The sequence below is a fragment of the Acipenser ruthenus genome, chromosome 1, assembly GCF_902713425.1.
Source record: "Acipenser ruthenus chromosome 1, fAciRut3.2 maternal haplotype, whole genome shotgun sequence".
In the NCBI taxonomy this organism is placed as follows: domain Eukaryota; kingdom Metazoa; phylum Chordata; class Actinopteri; order Acipenseriformes; family Acipenseridae; genus Acipenser; species Acipenser ruthenus.
Window position 1 is genome coordinate 55060722 of NC_081189.1, and position 25271 is coordinate 55085992.

The 25271-nt window shown below is 38.2% G+C and overlaps 1 protein-coding gene across 2 annotated transcripts in view; it reads left to right on the plus strand.

Annotated features, from left to right (window-relative positions):
* The first annotated feature begins 613 nt into the window (after nucleotides 1-613).
* LOC117421484 (alpha-synuclein-like) overlaps nucleotides 614-25271 on the plus strand; it is a 71084-nt gene continuing 46426 nt past the window's right edge. The window contains exons 1-4 of one of the 2 annotated variants that reach the window (XM_034035953.3): nucleotides 614-754; nucleotides 1783-1928; nucleotides 2899-2928; nucleotides 4311-4456. In XM_034035953.3, coding sequence (XP_033891844.2) covers nucleotides 1808-1928; nucleotides 2899-2928; nucleotides 4311-4456 — 297 coding nt within the window. In that variant the 5' untranslated portion in view covers nucleotides 614-754; nucleotides 1783-1807. Of the gene's footprint in view, nucleotides 852-1782; nucleotides 1929-2898; nucleotides 2929-4310; nucleotides 4457-25271 lie in introns of both variants that reach the window. The other variant, XM_034035954.3, reaches the window with a different exon arrangement.

A 25271-nucleotide genomic window follows, 5' to 3' on the forward strand; every position in this document is an offset into this window, starting at 1 on the left:
TCTAACCATGCAAAACTACTATATATATATATATATATATATATATATATATATATATATATATATATATATATATATATATATATATATATAGTAGTTTTGCATGGTAATGGTGTAGTGAAAAACAACTTATGATTTTCTCATGGTAAATCTTTAATATCTTACCATGCAAAGTTTTGGTTTCAAAGTTTCTCATGGTAAGATATTAAAGATTTACCATGAGAAAATCGTAAGTTGTTTTTCACTACACCATTTTACCCACACAAATCAAAAGTCATAAACTACTAACTACTACAATTGTATATTGTACACTATTTGTGTATTGCTGTACCCATGCAAATGCATGTAAACATAATTTTTACAATTGGTTTAGAAATGTACTGGATTTTGTAAATTTATTTCATGCTGCACTTGCATGGCATATTAAGCACTATATACCGTATTTCTAGGTATTTTATTTTCTGCAATGATACAATTATTAGGTACTTAAAAAAAAATAACGATAAGATAAATTAAATAATTATAAAGCTGCTTCAGACAGCAGTCGAACACGAACAGACACACTGCCATTTCCTAGTGGGGGTGGTCGTTTTTCGACTTGCTGCGTGACTAATCACAAGGTACGCTTGTAAAGAGAGGAGGCAGATAGATACAGCGATTTACCCAACCCAAAAGCATTGGAACTACCTCAGCATCAGGACCACGGGCTGAATCACTCTCGCTTCCTTCACTGAACGGGGAGAAGAAACTCTTGGTAATTATTAGCACTAAAAACAGGGAGTATAGCTGGCATGTTCTAAAGAGCTGCCTTGGACGTTAAGCATTTATAACAAGAAATACAGAGGGAACAGGTGAGAGTATGTTACTACAAGCCAAAGACGCCAATACAGCTATCGCCAAATGTTTTGCATCACCCTATATAATTAACTAATTTTGCTTCATAAAGTCGAATGGAACCAGCTGAATATTCCTATGTTAACATATTGTTTTACATACCGCGCTGTAGTTTTCCACATACAGTACTTAACGAAAAAAATAGTACATCATATCTAAATTATGTTCATATAGTTTTTTTTTTTTTTTTTTTTTAAATTGTGATGCAAAACTTTTGTCCATTGCTGTACAACGTAGGAATCATAGCGATAAGGTTATATTTAATTCCAGTGTATGGCAATGAAAGTTATATAAAAAAATGTCTTAAGATGTAAATGAAGACGAATCGTGGAAGATTTGCTTTCTCTATATAACTTGTATGTGATACGTCATTATTGTCATTGTCTTTTGTATTGTCATGCTTAGTTCAGAATTACAATTATATAGACTTTTATTAGTTTGTGAAATCCAATAAACCGAAATAATATCATTTTTATTATGTGTTTGTACGCTGTTAAATGATAAATTAACATGATTTATTTTCTGGTACAAGCTATGCATTTTTTTTTTTTTTTTTTAAATGCGTTTCAGTTACTGGATTTTTCAATCAGATAAAGTATAGTGAACTACATACATACAGTATGGTCGTGTGCAGGAATACGCAATACTATTTATGAAACAGTAAGGATAGGCTATTGCATATAATTAAGGCTATCGCACTATTTATCATTTTTTTGACACGGAATACATAATGTGATTATTCTTAGTAAATATTTTTAAATACAGTGTTGCATCTAAAAACATTTAAAAAGGTGGGTGCTAGAATGTCAACAGCCATATGACACTCAGAACAAAGCTATATGATGCTACATTTAATGATAATATGAGTGATTTACTGTAATCTCACAGTGATTGGCAAATAATTTGACTGAAGATGGACGCGTTCATGAAGGGACTGTTTAAAGCCAAGGAAGGTGTTGTGGCAGCAGCAGAAAAGACGAAGCATGGAGTGGCGGAAGCAGCAGGCAAAACAAAAGAGGGAGTGCTCTATGTGGGTAAGTGAGAAGATTCTCTTAACATTGTGACTTACATTTTGGAACTATGCAGTGAAGATGATGAGGAAAAGAAAGCAGTTCCCCACAATCATGTTTCATGGTATAATAAAATATAACTCGTTGGTGTCTGTTTCCTACATTATTTAATAGTTTAGCATTCTATGTAGTTTTGCCATTTTGTAATCACAGTCTAATTTGTTGTATTACCAAAGGTAGTTTAAGCTGCAGGGACACAAACTCCCACCCTCTTTAAAACATGTTTGCACTGTTTCACATGCTCTTGCTACTACTTGGAGCAGAATGAACACAAACTATTAATCATACAGAAAAAGAATCATAGGGGAAGGTAGGCTGTGTGGTCCGGTGGCTAAAGGAAAGGGCTTGTAAGCAGGAGGTCCCTGGTTCAAATCCCAGCTCGCTCACTGACTCACTGTGTGACATTGAGCGAGTCACTTAACCTCCTTGTGCTCCGTCTTTCGGGTGAGACGTTGTTGTAAGTGACTCTGCAGCTGATGCATAGTTCACACACCCTAGTCTCTGTAAGTCGCCTTGGATAAAGGCGTCTGCTAAATAAACAAATAATAATAATAGAAAAGGTAGTGCAGTGGGCTTTCAATAGCTTTGTCTTCAACTCTGGAGGAATGGGTTAAAATCCCCCTCTTGTTGCATGTGAAATGAGTTTGGTGGACATTATTCAACATTACAAAAACAATTCATCATACTGTGCTGTAATTGTGATAGGCACAGACAGAATTTTTCTCCAAATGTTCATTAAATATAGCTGACATTGCAATTTTAATTTGTATAATTATATTCAGAATTTGAACAGCTTATTAAATACCACCTGTGTAAGTTTATAACATTTGCTTTATACAGTACCACAGGTATGCACTTTCATTGCATATTAATTGCAACTCTTTTTAAGAATGTATTATTTAATAACTAGGTATTTGTTGTTTTCATTGTATAGGCACCAAAACCAAGGATGGAGTTTCATCAGGTAAATAATATCAACTAATTATTCCATAGTTTTCAGTTTGCAAGATGTTATTGTATAAGGCTATAAAATGGCCTGGACAATCTAAGCACTCTGATTGCCTGAAAGGATTTGAACATGTGCAGTTGTCTTACTATAACCACACAGCGCCTAATATCGGGGTAAGTCACTTGGCTGTACTTTGTGCATCACAATGCATCTGGTATAAGTGCATACATTGAAGTGTGTTATTGCTTACTTAGTACTAGGATTTATACAGATGTTACATGCATTTTATTAGACACCGTAAATTAAGCAATGAATTCAGTATTAATAAAAGAATCAAGGGCAAAATTGAAAAATGTGTTTGATTTTTTATTTAAATGTAAAAGTCTAAAATTGAATGGTTTGGCAAAAAAAAAACAAAATTCATAACACTGTCAATAAAATATTGTGCCACTGTGGGCAGCCAGCAGAGCACTGATTCGATGTGACAAGTCTGCAATGTGTTTAAATTGTTCTCGATACCACCATTCCTCAATGATTAACTTACTTCAGGGCATCACAGCCTGTTCTCCAGAATGGCCCAGAGAGGCATTACTTTAAATACTGTTCTTTGTGACACATTAGTAATTTATATAGTCTTGGATACAGAAATATATGCCAACAGAATGCCTACTTACAACCCTCTATAAGCGTCTGTCCGTTACAGCTGAAACTGATTCGCAACAAGGAGCTTTTATACATTACAGAATAAGTGTGCTAATACAGGTGTTATAATGTGTTGTACAACCACTGAATACATACCATAGAAGATATTATAAAACAACCGGACACTGCTCTCCCATTGCTATCTATGGAAGACTGCCATTCTGCTTATGCAGTAACTCAATAACTGGGAAGATTTCACAAATTCACGACACCTGTTCAAAATACTGCGTACTGGTGAAACACTACACAGGGACACTCAAGCCATTCTTTCAAAAGTTACCTCTATCAGTGGAATACAATGATTATTATTATAAACAGAGGTAAATCAGAGGTGTTCATGACATTGCTGTGATGTGTTCCTCTGTAATAATGAATCACCCTCATTCAAATATTATTATTATTATTATTTATTTCTTAGCAGACGCCCTTATCCAGGGCGACTTACAATTGTTACAAGATATCACATTATTTCACATTATACAGATATCACATTATTTTTACATACAATTACCCATTTATACAATTGGGTTTTTACTGGAGCAATCTAGGTAAAGTACCTTGCTCGAGGGTACAGCAGCAGTGTCCCCCACTGGGGATTGACTCTAGAGTTCCATTATTACATTTTGACATGCCACAACTATGCCATTATCCCTTAAATATATGACATGGCGATACATTTCCTTTTGCATTTGCAGTGGCAGAGAAAACCAAAGAGCAGGTGTCCCAGGTTGGAGGTGCAATGGTCACAGGGGTCACAGCGGTTGCACACAAAACTGCGGAAGGTGCAGGGAACATTGCTGCTGCTACAGGACTTGTGAAGAAAGACAGGATGGCGAAGCAGGTCAGGATATGAAATCTATGAAATTTATTAACCACATGAGTGCAGAGTTGTACATTTGGATCTTTGATAAAAATGGCCTTGTGATTATATAAAATGTCCAGATTTTTTATGGTTTGGTAGCAATATCCATTGGCAAGCACATATATATGTACTTTTAAAACACCAAAAAACATCTCAAAATAATGCAAAATTTGGCATGATACCGTACTTAATACTTCTAGAGGTGTTGTGAGTCAGCATTTACACGCAGAGCAGCTGAAGATTCAATTACTTCTGGATTGGCAAGAAAATGAACAACTCCAAAGTCTGCGCAGTGAAGTATAGGAATATTCTGAGGTGGCTGATGATGGAATTTAAAACAATATAACAAGACCTTGTTTTTCTCCATGGCTATTGTGAAGCAAAGCACCACTAAGTTAAAGTTATTCCTTTTCATGTGTATATTTGTTAACGTCTATATATATATATATATATATATATATATATATATATATATATATATATATATATGTTTGATATAGCAGTGTTATTATATTTTTCTGTGTTTTGCAAGACTTAAGTATTATCGATATCGAGATACGTGCATGATATTGATATACAATTTTCATATCGTTGCCCACCACTACCGTAATATATATAAATTTATATAGCTCCTATAGAAAGACGTTATTTGCATAATGGAATACCCGGTTACTTATCATAACTGATTTTGCAGTTTACGACTGGACAACGTGGAAAACTACTGTGCCAGTGTTAAGAAACCATTTAAAACAATGCAGGGCACAGTAGAAGAGATAATACCATTGTACCTGGACACATTTATGTGCAGAGAAAGGTACGGCAGGAATTATCGACATACATTTATAAATATTCTGCATCAGATCACTCAGCTGCACGGGGGGTGGGACCAGTGGCAGCAGGCAGGGCAGGAGATGCAACCGACCAGAGAAGACAGAGATGGGGCAGCAGCGACAAAACATCCATTTAACCACCAAAGTTTCTTTTAAGAGTGAACCAAATCTTCTGTAAAAAGCTGAAAGTTTAAGATATTTTTTTCAGAATGGGATAGGGAAATGCTGTGTTTCAGGGAAAAGGAGCAGAGCGATCAGAATGGCAAGTTTTGAATTGATTTGAATACTTTTGCTTTTTTTACTATTTGAATTAATCACTGGTGTCCGATTCAGACTCATTCAATATCTCACGTACACTTCGGTGTCCCAAAAGGTCAACATTTACATAAATCTCATTAGTTATGTTTATTACGATAAATTCCAATATGGCTGCTGTTTTTTTTTTTTTTTTTTTTTTAAAGGCTAGTGACGTATGGATATCAACTAGTGATTCACCCATTTTTTTGTAAATAATTTGCCAATGGTTTTCTCCCCAATCTGGAATGCCCAATTGTTATTTGTATCCCGGTTCACCACTGCAACCCCCTGCCGACTCGAAAAACGGAAGTTTGAACACGCGTCCTCCAAAAACGTGTTCCTACCAATCCGTCATTTTTCGCACTGCGGATCCACAGCGGGACCACCAGACCTATAGTGCCAGAGGACAACACAGATCCGATGGCTCCACTGCAGAACCGCAAATACCCTATTGGCCAAATGGGTTGCTGGTGCATGGTGAACCGTGGATTCCCCTGCCGACATAAGCCCTCCCTACCCGGGCGGCGCTCAGCCAATTGTGCGCCGCCCCCTAGGAACCCCCAGTCACAGTAGGCACTGACATAGCCTGGATTAGAACCTGCGATCTCCAGGCTATAGGGTGCATCCTGTGCTCCACGCGGAGCGCCTTTACTGGATGCGCCATTTGGGAGTCCCACCCCTTTTTTTGAAAAAAAAAGTGCTAACCCTTGGTGATATGCTGTAACATCAACACCCCCATGTGACAGGTTTTGACCAATCAGAGTATTTAAAAGACCCATTTTATAAAAGACACTTAAATAACTTTATACAAACAATTTGAAGTCAACACTAATACACTACTGCAAAGCAAGCTTAAAATTAACCAGAGAGTGTAACCAATTTATTGTCCTTTTACAGTAAGTATTTTTTATTCGTTCCTTCGAATTTAAGACGCAGACCAAATTTACCACCCTCAATTTGAGGAAAAAATGAAATATCAAATAAATACGCATTTATAAAGATACAACCTCAATTGCGCTGTTGTATCATATAAAACTGACACGAAACAGTGTTGTTGTAGATTAACCACGGAGCTTGTTTATTGTGCTGCACACTGTATTATACTTAAGATGGCGTCTCTGTCGTACACATACCACCACTCATGGCATCACGCATCCCGGCAACAGCAAGCATGACACAACACCATTGAACATTGCTTGGCATGTCGAAAAATACGGGGGTCTGATCAGCATTTCCGATCTTTCCAAGCTGGTACTGTTTGTTAGAAATACTGAAATTGTAAACATTTCTCTTGGAATTCCTCAGGAAGCTTGGTTTGTTTTTTCTCAGCAGTGTCGCGTTGCTGTTTGTGTACTCGGGTAGTCATGTCTGTTGTTGGCGCTTTTAATACACGCATCACTATACTATACTTGAACATAAGACGCAGGTTATTTTTGAGAAGCAAAAAAGTTTAAAACCGAAAAAAATAAGTTAAAACCAAAAACGTCAAGCCCTATTTATCGGTAAGTAAATTTCACCGTTTGGTGGTAATGTCAGTGGTAAAGTGAGTATAATGTGCCTGCATTGTTTGGGGGGCAAAAGTTACTTTCAAAGAGATCAGAACTATGAAAACTGAAAAAATGTCAGCTGACTAAGACAGAATGAATTGAGATATTTTAAAGAGGAACTCATCCAATGCATGCGTGTGTATGTTATGTATTTTTAAACTATGATCTTTTTGTGTATGGCATTTTTAGCAGAGCAGTGACCAAAGGTTTATATCTACTTCTTGTAAAATATCTGATGTATTAAACATTTTGTTTTATGTTTTCACCAGAGAGGATACAAATAATATGCAGGCAGTGGCGCCTGTTTGCACACACATAGGTTTTAAAGATTTCAGCATCAGTGAAGTAGAGGTACAGTCATATTGGGCAGCAGTGTGGAGTAGTGGTTAGGGCTCTGGACTGCTGACCCTAGGGTCGTGGGTTCAATCCCAGGTGGGGGACACTGCTGCTGTACCCTTGAGCAAGGTACTTTTCCTAGATTGCTCCAGTAAAAACCCAACTGTATAAATGGGTAATTGTATGTAAAAATAATGTGTAAAAAATAATGTAATTGTATGTAAAATGTGATATCTTGTAATAATTGTAAGTCGTCCTGGATAAGGGCATCTGCTAAGAAATAAATAATAATAAATAACAATTTAAGTCTGTATAGGTCTACGGCTGTCAAGTGACAGCTGGAGAAAAAAATCGCTAACAAAAACAGACATTTAACACATTTTAACAAATAAACCGATAAAAGGACTAAATTAAATGTATAGAAAAAGGGAACCAAAAATAGACAGTGTAGAGCACACCATTTAGAGCCCACTGGTTGACAAAAGCCATCATGTCACCAGTGGACTCCACATTGGCGTGCTCTAAAAGAACCCGGGACTGGACCAGGGCCCTGAACATGGCTCCGCAGTCAAAGAGACTCTCCCCGGTGATCTTACGCTTCCTGGTCTTGTAGATGGCCAGTCTACCAAGACCCAGGAGCAGATTCACCAGGAGGTCCCCCAGCTCCTCTTGGGACTAGTGACAGGCACAGTAGTCTCCAGCTAAGAGACCACCCCTCGGGAAGCAAGCAAAGTGTTCTCTAAGACAGAGTTAACCACCGGACACAATATGAATCAATAAATAAATACATATTTATTACTTGTCATGATGCATCCACATATGAAATGAACAGAATAAGTAAGCGAAAAGCAATAGGCATGTGTATGTTAGTAAACTATAATAATAAAGTAACAGACAAACTGATGTGAATAAACTGTCAAACTAAATTAACACACACCCCTACTACACATGTTAAAAAATGCAGCAGCTGCTCTAGATTAAATAAATGTACAGGAGCAATATTGAAGACAAGTACATTATTTAACAAAAGCAAATTGCTCGACAACTTGTGTCTGATTCTGTTTTTCTTCAAGAGCTCGAACTTTGTAGCAAGAGAAACAGCGTTGTGTTTCAGCGTTTGTTTACATGCCATTTTGTAGTGATGAGGTGCACTCCTGGAAATCAGAATACAAAACAAGGCAATGTTAAATGACGGCGGTTCTGGAAAGACTGAATAAACCTATCAGTGTGCCTCAAGACACTCTCGCGATGACAAGTCAGTTTTGAAAAGATTGAATAAACCATTTCATTTAAGTTTGGTGATGGTGAGTAATCAGGTTAAAGCTGTTCTTCTAAGCAGAGTTCCTGTTCCTTCAGGCTGCACATTTACAAAGGGAAAAATCAGATTCACCACAAGGGTGTTCTCTTAGGTGAAGTGTTCTCTTAGGAGGTGTTCCTATATGCGAAGACTACTGTATTAAATAAGCTACAGGAGCTAAAAAAATAACAAATCACTGGGCCCAGATGTGATTTATCCAAGGTTGCTTAAGGAAACAAAGATAAATAAGTAGACCACTGGCTACTATCATGAATAGTTCTATAGAAACAGGTTAGGTCCCTGAAGACTGGAAGCTTGCATATACTGTGTCATTGTTTAAAAAGGGGGCTAAGACAGACCCAGGTAATTATAGACCTATTACTTTAACTTCCGTAACATGCAAAATGATGAAAGCAAAATTAAGAGGCAAGCTTGAAGACTATGTATAGAGCAGCAATATTATAGGGGATAACCAACATGGATTCAGAGGAGCAAGGTCATGCTTAACTAAACGACTTGACTTTTTTGAGGATGTTACAGCTAATGTAGATGATGGCAATGCTTATGATATAATTTATCTTGATATTCAAAAAGCCTTTGACAAAGTACCACGTGAAAGACATGCGTAAATTCAAATCAGCATGAATACAGGGGAGGACATGTAATTGGATACAGAACTGGTTAAAAAACAGAAAGCAGAGAGTATTAATTGTGAGATGTGTAAAAAGTGGGGTACCACAATAAACCCTGTATTGATTTTTATAGCCTTTGCCAGTTATTTAATTTTTAAATACATGTTCATGTGGATCTCAGACAAAACAGATGGAAAAACCCTAGGAAGGTTGTCAAGCTGTTTCAGCATGCCAGCAATTTGATTAATATTTAAGCCAGCCTTGTGGTGTTGTAAGGCATTCTGAATGCAAGTCACCTTTAATCAAGATGTTGGAAAGGAAGATGTAATGGGTTAAAAGGAAATCTGTGAGTGTAGGGTAACAATAAGGCTTTATGTTAGAGAACGTCATGTTTTATGATGAACTGCTTATTGTTGCTTCCCTGTTCCTTGAAAGATCACACAATGTATATTATGTGCACTACCACTGTGTCCTGTATTATTTCCTGTTGCGGTTTCTCCACTGTTCAGTTTTTATGATGTTTGATGACTACTCTGAGATGAAAGTTCTATAGGTGGTTCCAGGGAAAGGTAGAACAACTGGAAAATTGTTTTTTGGTTATCACATTACAATATTTGTAATGGATAGGAATTTGTAAGAAGAAATAGGGCTCAATTCTCAATTCAATTTTTAGGAGTGTAAAATAGTAAGTTTAATTATCAAAAATGTGTTTTATTTAAGCCACAAAAATGACGAATGATATACTGTACATCCACATTGTTTTCCAATGTGCTTATCTGCTAATATTCTCATCCAATTACACAAACTGATTTCTGTCCTAAGTGATAGCAATATGTTTGTAAATATTACCATAATGGAGGTCAACACCATCAATATGTACATTTTAGTGTGAAATGATTGTTCTTCTGTATTCCGTAATTGTATGATGTGAAGTATTATGTACATATTTCAGTTAAAAACTTAATTTCCAAATAGTCGACCGTGGTGTCAGGGGACAGTACCTCAGACGCAGCCCATAATTAATATGTGGATGGTGTTCCACAATTAGATTCATGGACATTTTTCTGGATTATTTTTATACTGAAAGTGTTGCTGCTAAATGGAGCCTTTTGGGTATGGATGAAAATTGGGATAATCCAGGACATAGACTGATAGGTTCAAGACCCAGCCTGATGGATTCATATCTGGATCAGTTACTCATGTAACAGTGTTTCACCAAGCCGTGCTTAAGCTGTCCTTGAGGTGTTACAAATAAAATGTAGTAAATTGACTCTTATTACTATATTTAACAAAAGTAAAAAATAAAAAAACGTATTTTCAAGAAGAAAAAAAAAATGAATCATTTAATATACAATACATGCTGCAAATATTAGCCTACATCAGCTCTTTGTTTTAAAACTCTTTAAAAAGAGAAGTTTGGAGTGGATAGAATCATTCTCCAAAGCAAGTGTCAGAATACTAGACTTATTGAGAATGTATTCCTGGGTCACTTTATAAATGTCTGTAGTTCAGATACAGCGACAGTAGTTTGGAATCTATATATTCTGTTTGGGTGTTTACAGTCAGGAAAGAGAGAAGTTGTACCAAAGAGCTGCTTGGGCTAGCTTTGTTAACATTAACATTTTAGAGTTATACTCCCATCGCATTTGCTTACTCAATAACTAAAGTACACTTTTGTTTCCTGCTTTCAACGTGTCTGTTGTCATTGTTATCAGCATCGAAATACACCTTATTGAGCAGAAATAAACTGTATTCACAACACAGACTTCACAAAAAGGGTAAGCATTGCTCATTTTATATTTTACATAATACATTTAAATTGAACCTTTGCAACCAATGCAGAATTTGAACAGGAATAAAAAGAAGGATTTTATCAAAAGTGGCTCTTAAACTAGAGGACTGAGCACAAGCTAATGATGTTGATGGTCTGGGCGGAGTTTCAAATAATACTGAGGAAGGCAGGAGAGCAGCTGCGATGGATGCTGAAGCCAGATCTTGAGGTGAGTTTATGACATCGTTATATGCAAGGTGCACATACTCAAGTCCGTTTTCATCCTTTCGGATCTCAAAAGATGTTTTTGTTAGTTGTCGAACACCCTTGTGTCCACGTCATACCAGACTAAGTTTAAGATTGAACCAGACTTTACGCACCAATCAGACCGCGGTGTCAGGGGATAGTGCCTCAGTTTCCCGCAGATGCTTCAGATCCAGGCCGGTAATTCAGCGGGTGGTGTCAGGCCTTGTCTACCTGCTTTTCTAAAAGTTTTCATGACTGACAGGAGTAAATTATTGCTGGTTTTAAACTCACTGTCAGCAGAGATGTTAACACTTCTACTGTTAAAATATCTCTTTAGTCCAGCACTCAGCGTTATAAAACTGGAGAGTTGAACTTCTTGCACTGGCATAAAATTCCCTTAATGTTGTTGAGATTTTTTGGACTTATTTCCTTAAAATGAATATATTTTTCTTTAAGCCAGTCTTTAAGTACATTAACAGCCCATGCTGTAGTTTTTTTTTTAGTGTTTTTTCAATCTTTGTTTTCTTCTATTTCATTTAGCTATTCCTCATCTACTGTTATGTGTTACTCTTGACAGTTGCTGGTGCACTTATTTTATTATTTCTTTTTTTCAGGTCGACTGCTGTCTTCACTCAGCAAGTTGGTGCTGTATCAGTTATCTGTTTTCATCCCCAAATATATTAAAGGAAATAGGTGGAATGTCACTCATTTTTGGCAGTGGTTTTGTAACTAATAACAAATAAAACAACAGTTTGTCATGGAATTTAGAATGTTACAGTGTGTAGTGATTTATTCAATGTGAAGCGGCTCATTAGTATGCAAGCCATGGCATACGCTATATATGCACACGGTCATGTGATGCTGTTTAACCAATCAGAGATTGTTATTTATATATATATATATATATATATATATATATATATATATATATATAACACGGCTTGGAAAAGTGGCATTTCACCTATTTCCTTTAATATATTTGGGGATGAAACGCCACATAACTGGTACAACACCAACTTTCTGAGTGAAGACAGCAGACCACCTGAAAAAAATAAATAAATAAAATAAGTGCACCAGCAAGAGTAGACACATAACAGTAGATGAGGAAGAGCTAAATGAAATAGAAGAAAACAAAGATTGAAAAAAAAAACACACACAAAAAACTACAGAATGGGCTGGTTAATGTACTTAAAGAAAAAAATATGGACATTCATTTTATAGAAATAAGTACAAAAAAATCTCAACAACATAAGGGAATTTTATGCCAGTGCAAGAAGTTCAACTGGGGACCAGTATTCAGTATTCATAACGCTGAGCTGGACTAAATACATATTTTAACAGTAGAAGTTTTAACATCTCTGCTGACAGCAAGTTTAAAATCAGCAATAATGTATTCCTGTCAGTCAGGAAAACTTTTAGAAAAGCAGGTAAAGACAAGGCCAGAACCCACCTGAATTACCGGCCTGGATTTGAAGTGTCTGCGTCTGAGGTACTGTCCCCTGACACCACGGTCGGCTTGGTGCGTAAAGTCTGGTTCGATCTGGCACGACTTGGACACGAGGGTGTCCAACAACTAACAAAAACATACTTTGAGATCCAAAAGGATGAAAACGTACTAGAATATGTGTGCCTCGCATATAATAAGTTCATAAACTCACTTCAAGATCCGGCTTCATTCTCCATCACAGCTGCTCCCCTTACTTCCTTAGTGTCATTTGAAACTTCACCCATCATCACAGCTTGTGCTCAGTCCTTTAGTTTATAGTGAAATGGCACTTTCGGATACAGAAATTCACAATAAACGAACATTTATTTTATAAGCAAACAATTAATTAAATTAAATTAAATTTGGGACTATATTGCACTGCGGATGTATACACAATAAAAGTTTCTGATTTTGTCTTCATTTAAATGTGTTTTAATTATTTTAATTATTTTTCTTCCCACAAATGACAGGTAGCCATGTTATAAGCGGTATAAACCACTTCGGGCCGTGCAGTTCCAATGATATATACCACTTCTGGGAGATATACAGAGATATACCTAGAAGCCCCGCAGCAGTCTTTCTGATGGCTGTATTCAAAATACTGTAAATAGTATAATGAAAGGAGAAACAGTCTGTAATTAAGGAGAAACAGATGTAATTCTTTTTTTTTATTGAGTATGTCATATATATATATATATAAAATGAACATTTATTTTACAAATCAAAACAAGAAAATGTAAATAAATAAACATCTGAACAAACATCGGTTTACAACATACATATTTATAAAACTGAAACGATAGCAATACATTTTTAACTTTTCAACAGCAATCGGTTTATTATCAGATGAGCAAAAGCAACTGAACAACGCAGATAAATAAACTTAGAAGAAAAGATTTTACAGAAGCGCACAGCACAAGAACTTATAAAATTTTTTTATTTTTAATAAAATATAAATTTATTTTTCTTTTTTTTGACACCTGTGTTTTCTACTATTATAACAGGAAAAACATTTAGTGAAATAGCTCGCATCACTTGATTTTCAAGGTGTGGTATCCAAAGCATAATCAAAAAGTAGAGAAACATCATCTGTAATTGACAAACCCAGGACTAGAACACCAAAAAGGTGTCTAACAATGATGAGCAATACTTGAAGATAATATCCTTAAGGAATAGAAAGAAGAGAAGCGTTGAATTGACAACAGAAGTGGCAGAAGGCACAGGCGTCGTTGACCATCAACAGTCCAAAGCACCTTTGACCATTGTTCCATAGTCCAATTTATGTGTTCTTGTGCATGCTTTAGCCTTTCAGTCTTGTTCCCCTTTCTTACCAGAGGTATTCTTACTGCAACACATCCTGATTTCAAGAGTGACCTTTGTACTGTTGATTTGAGCAATGGTGATCTGGTGGTATCCTGTTCCCGTCACTGGCACACAGTTCCGCTGTCACCTCCTTGCCGTTCGCACAAGCATGTACCTTCTGCTTTGTCTGCATTAACAAAGAGACAATAAACAGAGCACATACAAACTCTCGCCCCTCACCACTTTACTCTCCCGCTGGTTTGCAGCACCAAGAACCACAGGCTGTGAGACAGCACGCTCCCTTTAATACCCAGAGCTACGCCCCTGTAGTCAGCCGAACACCAATCCCCGAAAGGACATGTGTTCATAATAATGGCTTAAAAGTAGCAGGGACCTATGCACTTACACTGTCTTCCTTTACCAAGATAGTGGCCTCCAAGTGTGATAGATGTCACGGTCCAGCGGATCCTGGTAAGGGAAAACCTTCAGCTGGCTCAGCACCCTCTAGTGCTGGGAGGTCGAATTACAGACTGGACCCCCCATTAGCTCATCACATTATATTTTATTGACGATAAGCCGACAGGAAGGGAAACAGGTTGTTATATTAACGACCCACAAGATAAGTTAAGGAAATAAATAATAATATTTTAAATGGAAGATATTCCATCCTGTACATTTGTTAGAATTATTTTGGTAAAATTAAGAAATTCAAGGAGCATCCTGAGGAAAAAGTTGTTTCGTTATTGGAGCTTGATCAGTTTATGTGTAGAAGTGCTGCAGATGCTCCTCAGGAAAACAAAGATAAATACATTATAAATTGTACAGTTATGGTGAGCAACCTCTTATTTTGTGGCTAGAAAGTGGAGGGTAGAGAAATTAGTTGGAAGGAGACAGTTCCTTTTAGAAATGTGTGGTTGCCATGGTGCTAACACTAAGCTTTGAATTGAATGTGTAATTATAGTGATTCATACCAATGTTTCAAAAGAAGCATGACATTGTGAAGTAAAACAAAATACCTCTGTGTCAATAAATGGTATCCAACCTAGGGACTAGAAACACAGCACCCTATGATCTCCGAGTCTGAGCAGGAAATATGAAGTAAGCAGTTGTAGTGAATTAGGTATACAATTTATTTAAAAATAAATTAGTCTCTAGTCGCCCACTCAGTGACGTGAAAATGTAAGGAATGAGACATACCATATTTAAGTTCTGGATCATGTAGAACTCAGATTCCCTTGACAATAACCGACATTCACACAATGTGTCAGAAATATAAAATAGTTTATTTAAGAATAAAAAGGGGTGCACAACTAATCTAATACTACAGAAAAGAAAGGCTATTGGTTAGAGATATGTGTAAATAATATACAGTTCATTGATTTCATAGTCAAACGATTACAGCGACCATAACATCATTAGCATGCATGGTTAATATACTAGTATTAATTATGGCTGATCACAAAAAGTGTCTACTTTGCGTTAGTATTTTCAATATGCGTTTTTCTCATTGTAATTCATATCAATATGCACGAGAATTAATTCAACTTCCCATTCAGAATGGAATCCAACATTCCAGTACTTAATTTAGCAAATCAGTTTTACTGTGTCAATTTAGCTTAGACATGATGTACCAAACTAATAATATGTTATCAACCTCAATTGATTATATATTCAAATTAACTCAAAAATGGGGCAATGATCAAATTTTCTGCATTTATGACTTAACTCCTTTGAGCTGCACATTTCAACAAACAAAATGCATTTCTTACACACTCTAAAACAGGAAGTTATATTCTAATCCTAGAACAGTTTATCCACTAACTTGATACGATTTGCTACAGTTAATTTCTTTAGTCATAAAGTATTTAATATGCTGAATACTTATCGATTTTAAACAAAGAAGTCAATCTGCTTTGTTGATGAACACGGCAGCTCTCTGGATCTGAATTTCCAGTGAAAGAAGACGGTACTTTGCTTGAAGTACGCATTGTATTTTGTCGGCTCGCAATAAACAAATAGTTATTCTCAAATGGAGATCAGCTGGTTGATTTCCAGTAGTCTGGCAGCATTGTCTTTGTTGACTGCAGTTTTCCAACTGCAAATAGTTCAGTTGATCAGATGTAACTCAGTTCAGATAATGCAATTGAAAAGTTATGTAGTTCGTAGAGGTTTTCTCGTTGCAATTCTTCTGTACGGCTAGTGCATGACCTTAGGCCCAGCCGCTGGCTATGCTTCCGTTTGTGCCATGCAGCGACGTGGAAACCAAGTCCCGCTTTCAGATCAAGGCAGTGTCCCGTTTACTGTTTAAGTCTCTCGTAGGGCAAAGAGCTAGGGCTCTCGTCAAAGCTGATTTCAGCCTTCTCAGAAAATTATTTTAGCCATTCTTCAGAACATTAGTTCTTCCTTGCCTTCCGTGAATTCGAGCACTTATGCTCCCATGAATTCAGAAACTTTCTTCAGAGCAGTGATTTCCATTACACGAGAGCAGATGTTAAAACTTCATGCTGATTTGAACTCGGCTGTCGCCAAGATAAGCACCAACTAAGACGTAGCTTTACAGTAAACTAATGTGATCCATATGTGTCTCCATCCATTTACGTTTCCTTCCATATGATGATGTAGATATCCTTCTGTCTGGTGTTAATGGCTGAAGTGTAATGCTGGCTCCAGGGATCAGCTTGTTTTGCCTCCCTGGCGCATCAGCACACACAACGGCTGCGATGCTGGCTCCGGGGATCAACCACAGTGCGGCCTCCCCAGCGCATCAGCATGACAACCGTCTGGATTGAGCTAAGTAGGGTACATCTCTGGGGTTTTCAAGTGGGCACCTTCCATCCTCAGTGTTTCGTCGACTAGCCCACGACACCTCAAGAGGGCTCGACGGTGATTCTGGCGTCCCAGCTTCACCCCCCTCCGTCCCTGAACTGCTGAACTTGCCCCATGATATCACCAATTCGAAGGGCAGCCTTTGCATCTTCCACAGCTTTCTTTGCCGCCCACTTTCTTCCAGTTTTCAACACAGGTGCTGCCTCCCTTACGCATTTATCGCGTGACTCTATCGCTTAGCTTCCATTTCGTTCCTCCGAACTCCAAGCCACTTCCTCTCATCACTCCTTTCTTTCCTATTGCCTCAGGAGCCTTGTTTCTAGTGTGTGGAGCTTGCTTCTTCCCTTAAGCCCTGTTCCTTGTGTGGGATACGCGCCGTATGGGAAGCATGTCCTTTGAAAGTTGCGCGGCTGCTTTTGTGATTCTCACTTCCACCCTGTGATTGGTCAGTTTGTTTATTTTGGGCTGTGGGTTGTTCTCGTTCCTAGATGGCCCCTCAATTGGTCCGTTGTTTTGCCCCCTGTCGGCTGGATTTATGAGATGGACTGTTTTTTGTCCAAGGTTTCAAAGCATCTAAAACTGTCAGGCTTGCCTTGTGCTAGATACTGCCGGCACCAAATGATTCATTCAGTGATGGGGGAGGATAAAACACTTGTCCAGCAGTTATTTTTTAAAGGCATTGTTTGTCAGTGGGGAAGTTTGTGACCAGAAACCAAGTAGACACAGAGGACCCCCCTCTATATATTTCAATTTTGTTAATTTCATACAGAATGATATTATGACCCACTTTCACGCTACACAGTTGAGTGATACAGAAAATTGGCTCAAGGCCAGACAATGCATTGTGCTGTAAGCTAAAATGAGAATCTCATTATCAGTTCTAAACCATAATGGCAACCAGTGTGAAAAAAGCTGAGACTGAGGCACCAGAGGCGTTAAAAGCATGTGTCATAGTTAAATTTCAGACAGGCATTGTGACAGCTCAGAGATCGCACTACTCATCTATTGCTCATAAGCCTGAGCCCACCACCAAAAAGTCCTTTAACTGTCCAGATTTTGAGCTCTTCTGAGTTAGAGTGATTTATTGTTCATAATTTAGTAGTTACTACATTTAACAGATTATATTTTTCTTTTGTATCAGGTATTTGTTGGAAATCATGGTATAAATTGGCACTACAATCATTTGCCTGATGATTTTCATTAAACTAAAAATAATGCCTAAGCAACCATAAACACAAAAGAATAACTTTGAATTGACTTGCGAAATGTCACTTGGTACTCTAACTCAGATGTTTTCAAGTACAGTAGTCTATCATCTGTATTGAAAAATAGCTTTACATTTTAAGTAATTGTCAGTGTTTTTGGGACAGACTAGGTCCTAATACACCCTTTTAGGTATATGTCTACCTGAGTTTGAGGTTCATCACCAGATTTGTTTCTCAGATGATACTGTAGTCTACATCACTTGCCTTTTGCAATTTCAGGCCTAAATTGTTCGAATGGTAAGGCAACAATCAACTTTACTATGTAGTTTTGGATGTTTTTCATACTCTAGGTAGTTAAAATACTTTTTGTTGGTGGCTTAAACCTTTTCTGTATGTATTTCTGTGTGTACGCTGGTCACTATTTAGAGCTTAGAATAAAGACAGACAGTTTTAACTGACTGAATGATAGTGGTGTGATAAGATGCAAACTATGATAAGATGCAAACTATCCCCAGATCCCCAGGTTTTCCAATAAAGGGCCATGATCAAGAAAATCAAAATGATTTAAAAATAAATAATTAAATAAACACAAATAAAAATGTATTGATTTTTTAAAGTAGGATAAACAGAAAATATGATGGATAGTGCAAAAGAATTGTGAGGAACTACAAACCTAGTATGGATTTCATCTCATGATTTCCTTCTGTTACTCATTGATTGTTTTCATGTTACCCATTTAAAAAAAAAGATGTGAAATTTGCTGCAAAAATAAAATCGAAACAGGTCTGAAGCTACCCTGTCCTGCTAAATTTTGATATAATCTGAAGGGCAATATGGATTGGGTGAAGGCTGCTGCATGGTTTTTGCTCCAAAGAAGAAGAGAAAGAAAGCTCTACACAAACACAAATCTATGTGTATAGCAGTGTTGAAATCGAGTCACACAAATTGGGACTCGAGTCGAGTTGAGTCACAGGGGGTAAGACTCGACATGACATGCCAAGCTCGAGTCGAGTCGAGTCACAGGGGGTAAGACTCGACATGACATGCCAAGCTCGAGTCGAGTCACAGGTGGTAAGACTTGACATGACATGCCAAGCTCGAGTCGAGTTAAGTCACAGTTTGCTCGAGTCGAGTCACCTATCTGGCTCAAGTCAATTCAAGTCATTTGTTCTGCAAATTCGAGACATTTTACAGGAGATTAGCAATCTACAAGTAAAAAGAAAATAATTTCAGTTAAACATATAAAATTGAGATGCACAACAATGTACACTGATGTTCACCATTAAAGGTCCACAGTTTCTGCCTTGTGTTGTGTCTCTCCATTTTAGCAATTCACATTCCTTGGCCTATTTATAAGAAGATTTGGTTATAGACCATACAGAGGCCCTTTTATCTATGCTCAGTTGGGTTGGATATACAGTAATGGATGCCACAAAACTAAAAAATGCAGTGTTTTTCACTTTTTCTCAACAGTGAAACTCTGATATTTTTTTTCAGATACCTTAACCATATGAAATCAAATTGTGTGGCATTTAATTTGATTTTTGATATATAAAAACGTAGCAGCTACAAAAGAAAACAGTCCACTGAGGCGAAATCATTAAAACCATTGTATACTCGCACATGTATGCTCCAGTTCAAAATCAATAAACTCAACCTAATTTGCTTAATATTACAGAAAGAAATGTATCTTCAAAGGCTAAGAGTTTAGCATAATGAGGCGTGTTACAAAATAAGTAATTTTCATTATTTTCAGATAAAAAAAGGGTTATTCACTAATGCGATTAAAAAAATAGCAAAAATATTTCACACAGAACACAATCACACCATAAACCCTTTAACAAATGAGTCCAAACTTCTGGCAAAGTGGCAAGGACCTTTTGAGGTTACACGCCGGAGTGGGACGGTGGATTATGAAATCTGCCAGCCGGAGCGACGGAGGGAAAAGCATATTTATCATGTAAACCTCTTGAAGCCCTGGTTGCAACAGGAGGCTTTGTTAGTGGTACAAGCAGATGACGTCACAGACCTGTTGGCGAAAAAGGGGTCGGTACAGATTGCAGATAATCTGACACCAACACAGAAATGTCAGGCTTGGGCGCTGGTGGCGGAGTTTCCTGATGTATTTTCTCCTGTCCCAGGGCAGACTCGAGTAGCCCACCATCACATTGAGATTGAGCCGGGGGCGCCAGTTTGCCAGAGGCCGTACCGCATACCTGAGTGCAAAAGGCAGGTAGTAAAGGCGGAGATTGACGAGATGCTCAGACTGGGTGTAATAGAGGAGTCCCAAAGTGACTGGAACAGTCCGATTGTTTTAGTGGATATGCCAGATGGGTCAACTTGATTTTGCATTGACTTCAGGCGAGTTAATGAAAAATGGAAGTTTGACGCTTATGCCATGCCCCGGGTAGATGAGTTGCTGGAGCGTCTAGGCATGGCTCATTTTATGACGACACTGGATTTAACGAAGGGGTACTGGTAGATATCCCTGACCCCGGAATCCAGACAGAGGACGGCATTTTCGACTCCCTTTGGGTTGTACCAATTTAGGACCATGCCTTTTGGATTGCACGGAGCACCAGCCACTTTCCAGCAGATGATGGATTGCATTTTGCGGCCCCATCAGCAGTATGCCACTGCTTACATAGATGCCGTGGTTATCCACAGTGAGGACTGGCCGAGTCATTTGTGGAAAGTAGCAGCAGTGCTGCAATCCATGCAGGAGGCTGGGCTCACTGCGAACCCAAAGAAATGTGCTATTGGGAAGAGTGAGTCGGAGTATTTGGGGTATCAAGTGGGGAGCGGCCAGATCAGACCGCTGATTGCTAAGGTGAAAGCCTTGGCTGACTGGTCGGTCCCTACGACCAAAACCCTGGTGCGCTCATTCTTGGGACTAGCGGGCTATTATAGGAAGTTCATTCCGAGCTTCACCACGCTCGCTGCTGCCTTGATAGACCTCACCTGGAAGGCTGCCCCAAATATGGATCAATGGATGGAGCCTTGCCAGAGAGCCTTTCTCGCTTTGAAGCAAAGGTTGTGTAGCAAGCCAGTGCTATGCAGTCCTGATTTTAGTAGGAGGTTCACCCTGCAGACGGATGCGTCAGAGACAGGTCTCGGGGCAGTGTTGTCTCAGGAGGTGCGGGGAAGCGAGCACCCGGTACTGTATATCAGCAGGAATCTCCTTCCCCGCGAGAAAAACTATAATGCCATCGAGAAGAAGTGTCTCGCAGTAAAATGGGCAGTCGAGTCACTCCGGTACTACCTCCTGGGGCGACACTTCACCTTGATTACAAATCATGCCCCCTTAGCATGGCTTCACTGGATGAAGGATAACAACGCCAGAATCACGTGGTGGTACTTGGCCCTGCAACCCTATGCCTTCAGGGTAGTCCACCAAGCAGGGAAACTGCATCAAAATGCAGATTTTTTCCCTCGGGAAGGCATGGGGGTGTAGGATTTTCAAATGGACCAGTGGTGCCATTCTGAGGAGGAGGATGTATAACAGGGAAGATCTGTGCTGACTATCTGGCATATGCGTGGTTCTGCAGGAAGAGGGCAGCAGTCTCGTAAGATCCGTCTGTCAGTCATGGCGATGACACAGAGAGGTGGGGAAGAGGGTGTGTTGGCTTTCCTTCTCTCTGAGTGGCTGAGAGGCGGGCCTTGGGGGATTGCTCGGCCCATAAGAACTGTGCTTGGTTGTGCATTTGGGTGGCCGGAGAGAGGATACCCAGTGACGCTGGAGAAAGTGTAAAGAAAGAGCAGGCAAGCACGGATGAGTGAGCCAGCCTGCCTTAAAAGAAACAAAAAATAAAAGAATTACATACCCAAGGGGACATATGTAGTTATACGGCCTCCCCAGTGTATAGAAAATAGCTGGCTTAGTGGCAGTGGGGGCACTGCGTAAGCAGCACTTTTGTTTTGTAGTTTTATTACTGTGTTTTATTTTCTTTTTTTTCTTTCACCTTTTGTTTTCATTATTATTTTTGAGCACTTGTATGTGCACTGGACTGTATGACAGTATTGGTAACCCCATGGTCCTGTTTACTGTTGCCAGTATTCAGGCCACGGACAACAGCACCCTCTGCGGGTAAAAATAAATCAGTGCGCCTGAGCGGTGTTACAAATAAAACCTTCTGTCTCCCGTGTGTGTCAGTGAATTGCCCACCACCCTTCCACAGTAAGAAAAAATAAAAAAGACCAAAAACGATTTCAGTTATTTTAGACCTCTGTCTCTATGTTGTCACGTGTTCCTCTCACTCAAAGAGGCAGGGCTTGTACACATAAGAAGAAGGGCTGCAGTTAATGAAAATGAAACTGATCTTGTAATTTATTTTATCATAAAGACTATGACTCAAGTCAAGTCGAAACTTTTGGCCCGGGAGTGGAATCAAGTCTTTTGAGCAGAGACTCGAGTCGAGTTGAGTCTTTTCTTGCAGGGATTCGAGTCATGTCGAGTCATTTGATGACAATGACTTGAGTCGAGTCGAGTCGAGTCAATCAAAAATGGCGATTTGACTCATTACAGCTCTGGTATATAGCATATCCTACAAATGCTGTTGTATTTATTTACGTAGTTATGAAATTCAAGAGGTTATCATATATATATATATATATATATATATATATATATATATGGTTGGGTGTGTGTGGCACGAATGGGCACCCTGAGCTCAGGGTGCCAATAAAAAAGGTGAGTGTCAGATCAGCCGCTGTATTGGTAACAAATCATCTCAAACAATGTTACTGGCAACAAAAACATTGTTTAAACAAAGTTAGACGTACAGATAGGACTACCAAACGCAATCATTTTGATGCATTCTGATGTTTTTTTTAAATTTTTTAAAAATTGTTTTATTTCTCACAGATACCTTGTTACCGACGACTCCTTCACAACCATAGCATGCAGCTATAGTATGAGTATCTCATGGCATGCACTTTCTAGATGCTACACCCAGACATTTAATGAAAACCTGTAGTCAAAACAGTGTGTTTATTTTAACATACCAATAGTGCTTACTTTACGATTTCCTCATATTTTCTGTTTGTATTCTTTATGGAGATATTTCTTGTGCTGCTTATCATAAAGAACAGGATATTCTGCATTGCAATAATCAGATGCTTCCCCATCTTGCCTGTGATATTAGATGCGCAAGTCTGAATACAAAAATAGCAGCGAAACGTTGGGCGTAAAAAACGCAGCGAATAAACGCTATACTGTGAATAGCCCTTTACTGATGCACTACCTGTCACTTTTAGGACTGAACACATTGCATAAAGCTGCATGATTTCTTTAAAATGTCTTCAACGAAAGACACCAGATGCATCAAAGGTCTAAAATATTTCTGCTAAAGATTTCTCTGTGCAGTACAAGAAGGGGACATTTCATGTGTCTGTTGTTATTTTTATTTATTTATTTATTTTTATTTTGTTTGATAAAAATGTACATGATAAAAGTGTACATTTAGGAACACTTTAAATATTTAGGATAAATATTAACAATTTAGTTACAGCTTATTTTTACAGCCTATTTTACGATCCTCCACCCCATTTCCTCGGGACACCGTTGATAGTTTCTGTGATTAACCATCTATTTCCCTGAGATATGGTGCAATTGTTTCATATCCCTGTTGTAAATTCCTTTTTAGAGACTTGGTTACTAGACATTGCTATCATTGCTAGATACTAGACCAGACTGTCTGTTGATCAGACTGCATTCGCGTAATTGTAAAAATATACAAGAGGTTTAAAAAAAATCAAAAGCGACGTTGTTGGTACATCCGTCCTCTCAACCAACAGAGAATTGGAAAGGGAGAATTGTATACGCACCTGCAGTTGATTTAAATGTCACGAATCCGGCAAGTTGAACTTGGCGTCTGCAAGGAGACGAGAGTGTAACAGAATTGTGCGATTCTGTTATCGAATAACCAGGTGGGGAGGGACACGACTGCTGATTTAACACTGAACTGCTACGGAGGAGAACATACCTTTACGAAAATGGCTTTCAGAATCCTGTTGATGTACCAATCTTAAAAGAAAAGTCAGGGAGGGGCGCCTGCTTGTAGTTGTTAAGCTTCGCAATAAATGTTAAGGGCAAAGCGATTGCTGCAGATGGGAATGTTGATGCCTTTGTTGAACAGAGCTTTTAAAAGTTTGGCAGAGGGCCGGTCTTTATAATGGAGCGGCGCTTTGAACAGCATGGCAGGAGATTAGATAGTTGCAGGCTTAACTGGTGATGCAGCTGCTGCAGCAAGAAAGAAAGAAGCTGAAGGATGAGAAAAATTGCTTTAAATCATCTGAGTCGGATGAGAGAATGAGAAGATGAAGTTTAGACATTAGTAAAGAAGAAGTTTAAGCACGTTTGATGGAGTCTGAGCGATTGCTAGAAAGCGAAAACACAATATGAGAAAACAAACTGAAAACGCTAGACAGCGAGCTGTGTGAGATTCAGACTTAAATAGGAAATAGGAGAAGATTGACACCTTCTCCTGCCAGGACCCCCTTGAAATGAGATTTATATCTCAAGGGTTCTATCCTGGATAAATAAATACATTTGAAATTTGTAAATGACATGATCATTTATTACATTAACTGCTTTGAGTCAAGTAGATGATAAGGTAAAAGTTGTTGAAGCTCACAAAATAATTCCATAAATCTTACCTGTCATCCTTTTCTGTTTGCTATATAGGTCTCACATGTGCAGTTATGACTACGGCATCACTCATGTCAGTTAATATTATTATTTACCAGGATAGTCCAAGTCAAAACTAAAATTCACAGGAAGGATCACATTTACTACCTAAACATATACAAATCCATGTTAATGATCTAATTTGTATCCTTTCTCCTCTGTATCTCGAGGTCATAATAAATAGAGATGTGAGTAAAGCTTTTACTCTCCTTCAAATCAAAATTACTACCTCTTTCAATTAAAATAACATCTAAAAATGTGTAATTTGCACTGAGAGACTTCTCCCCCTTCACGCTACATTTACCTTTTGCTCCCAGTTACCTATTTAAAG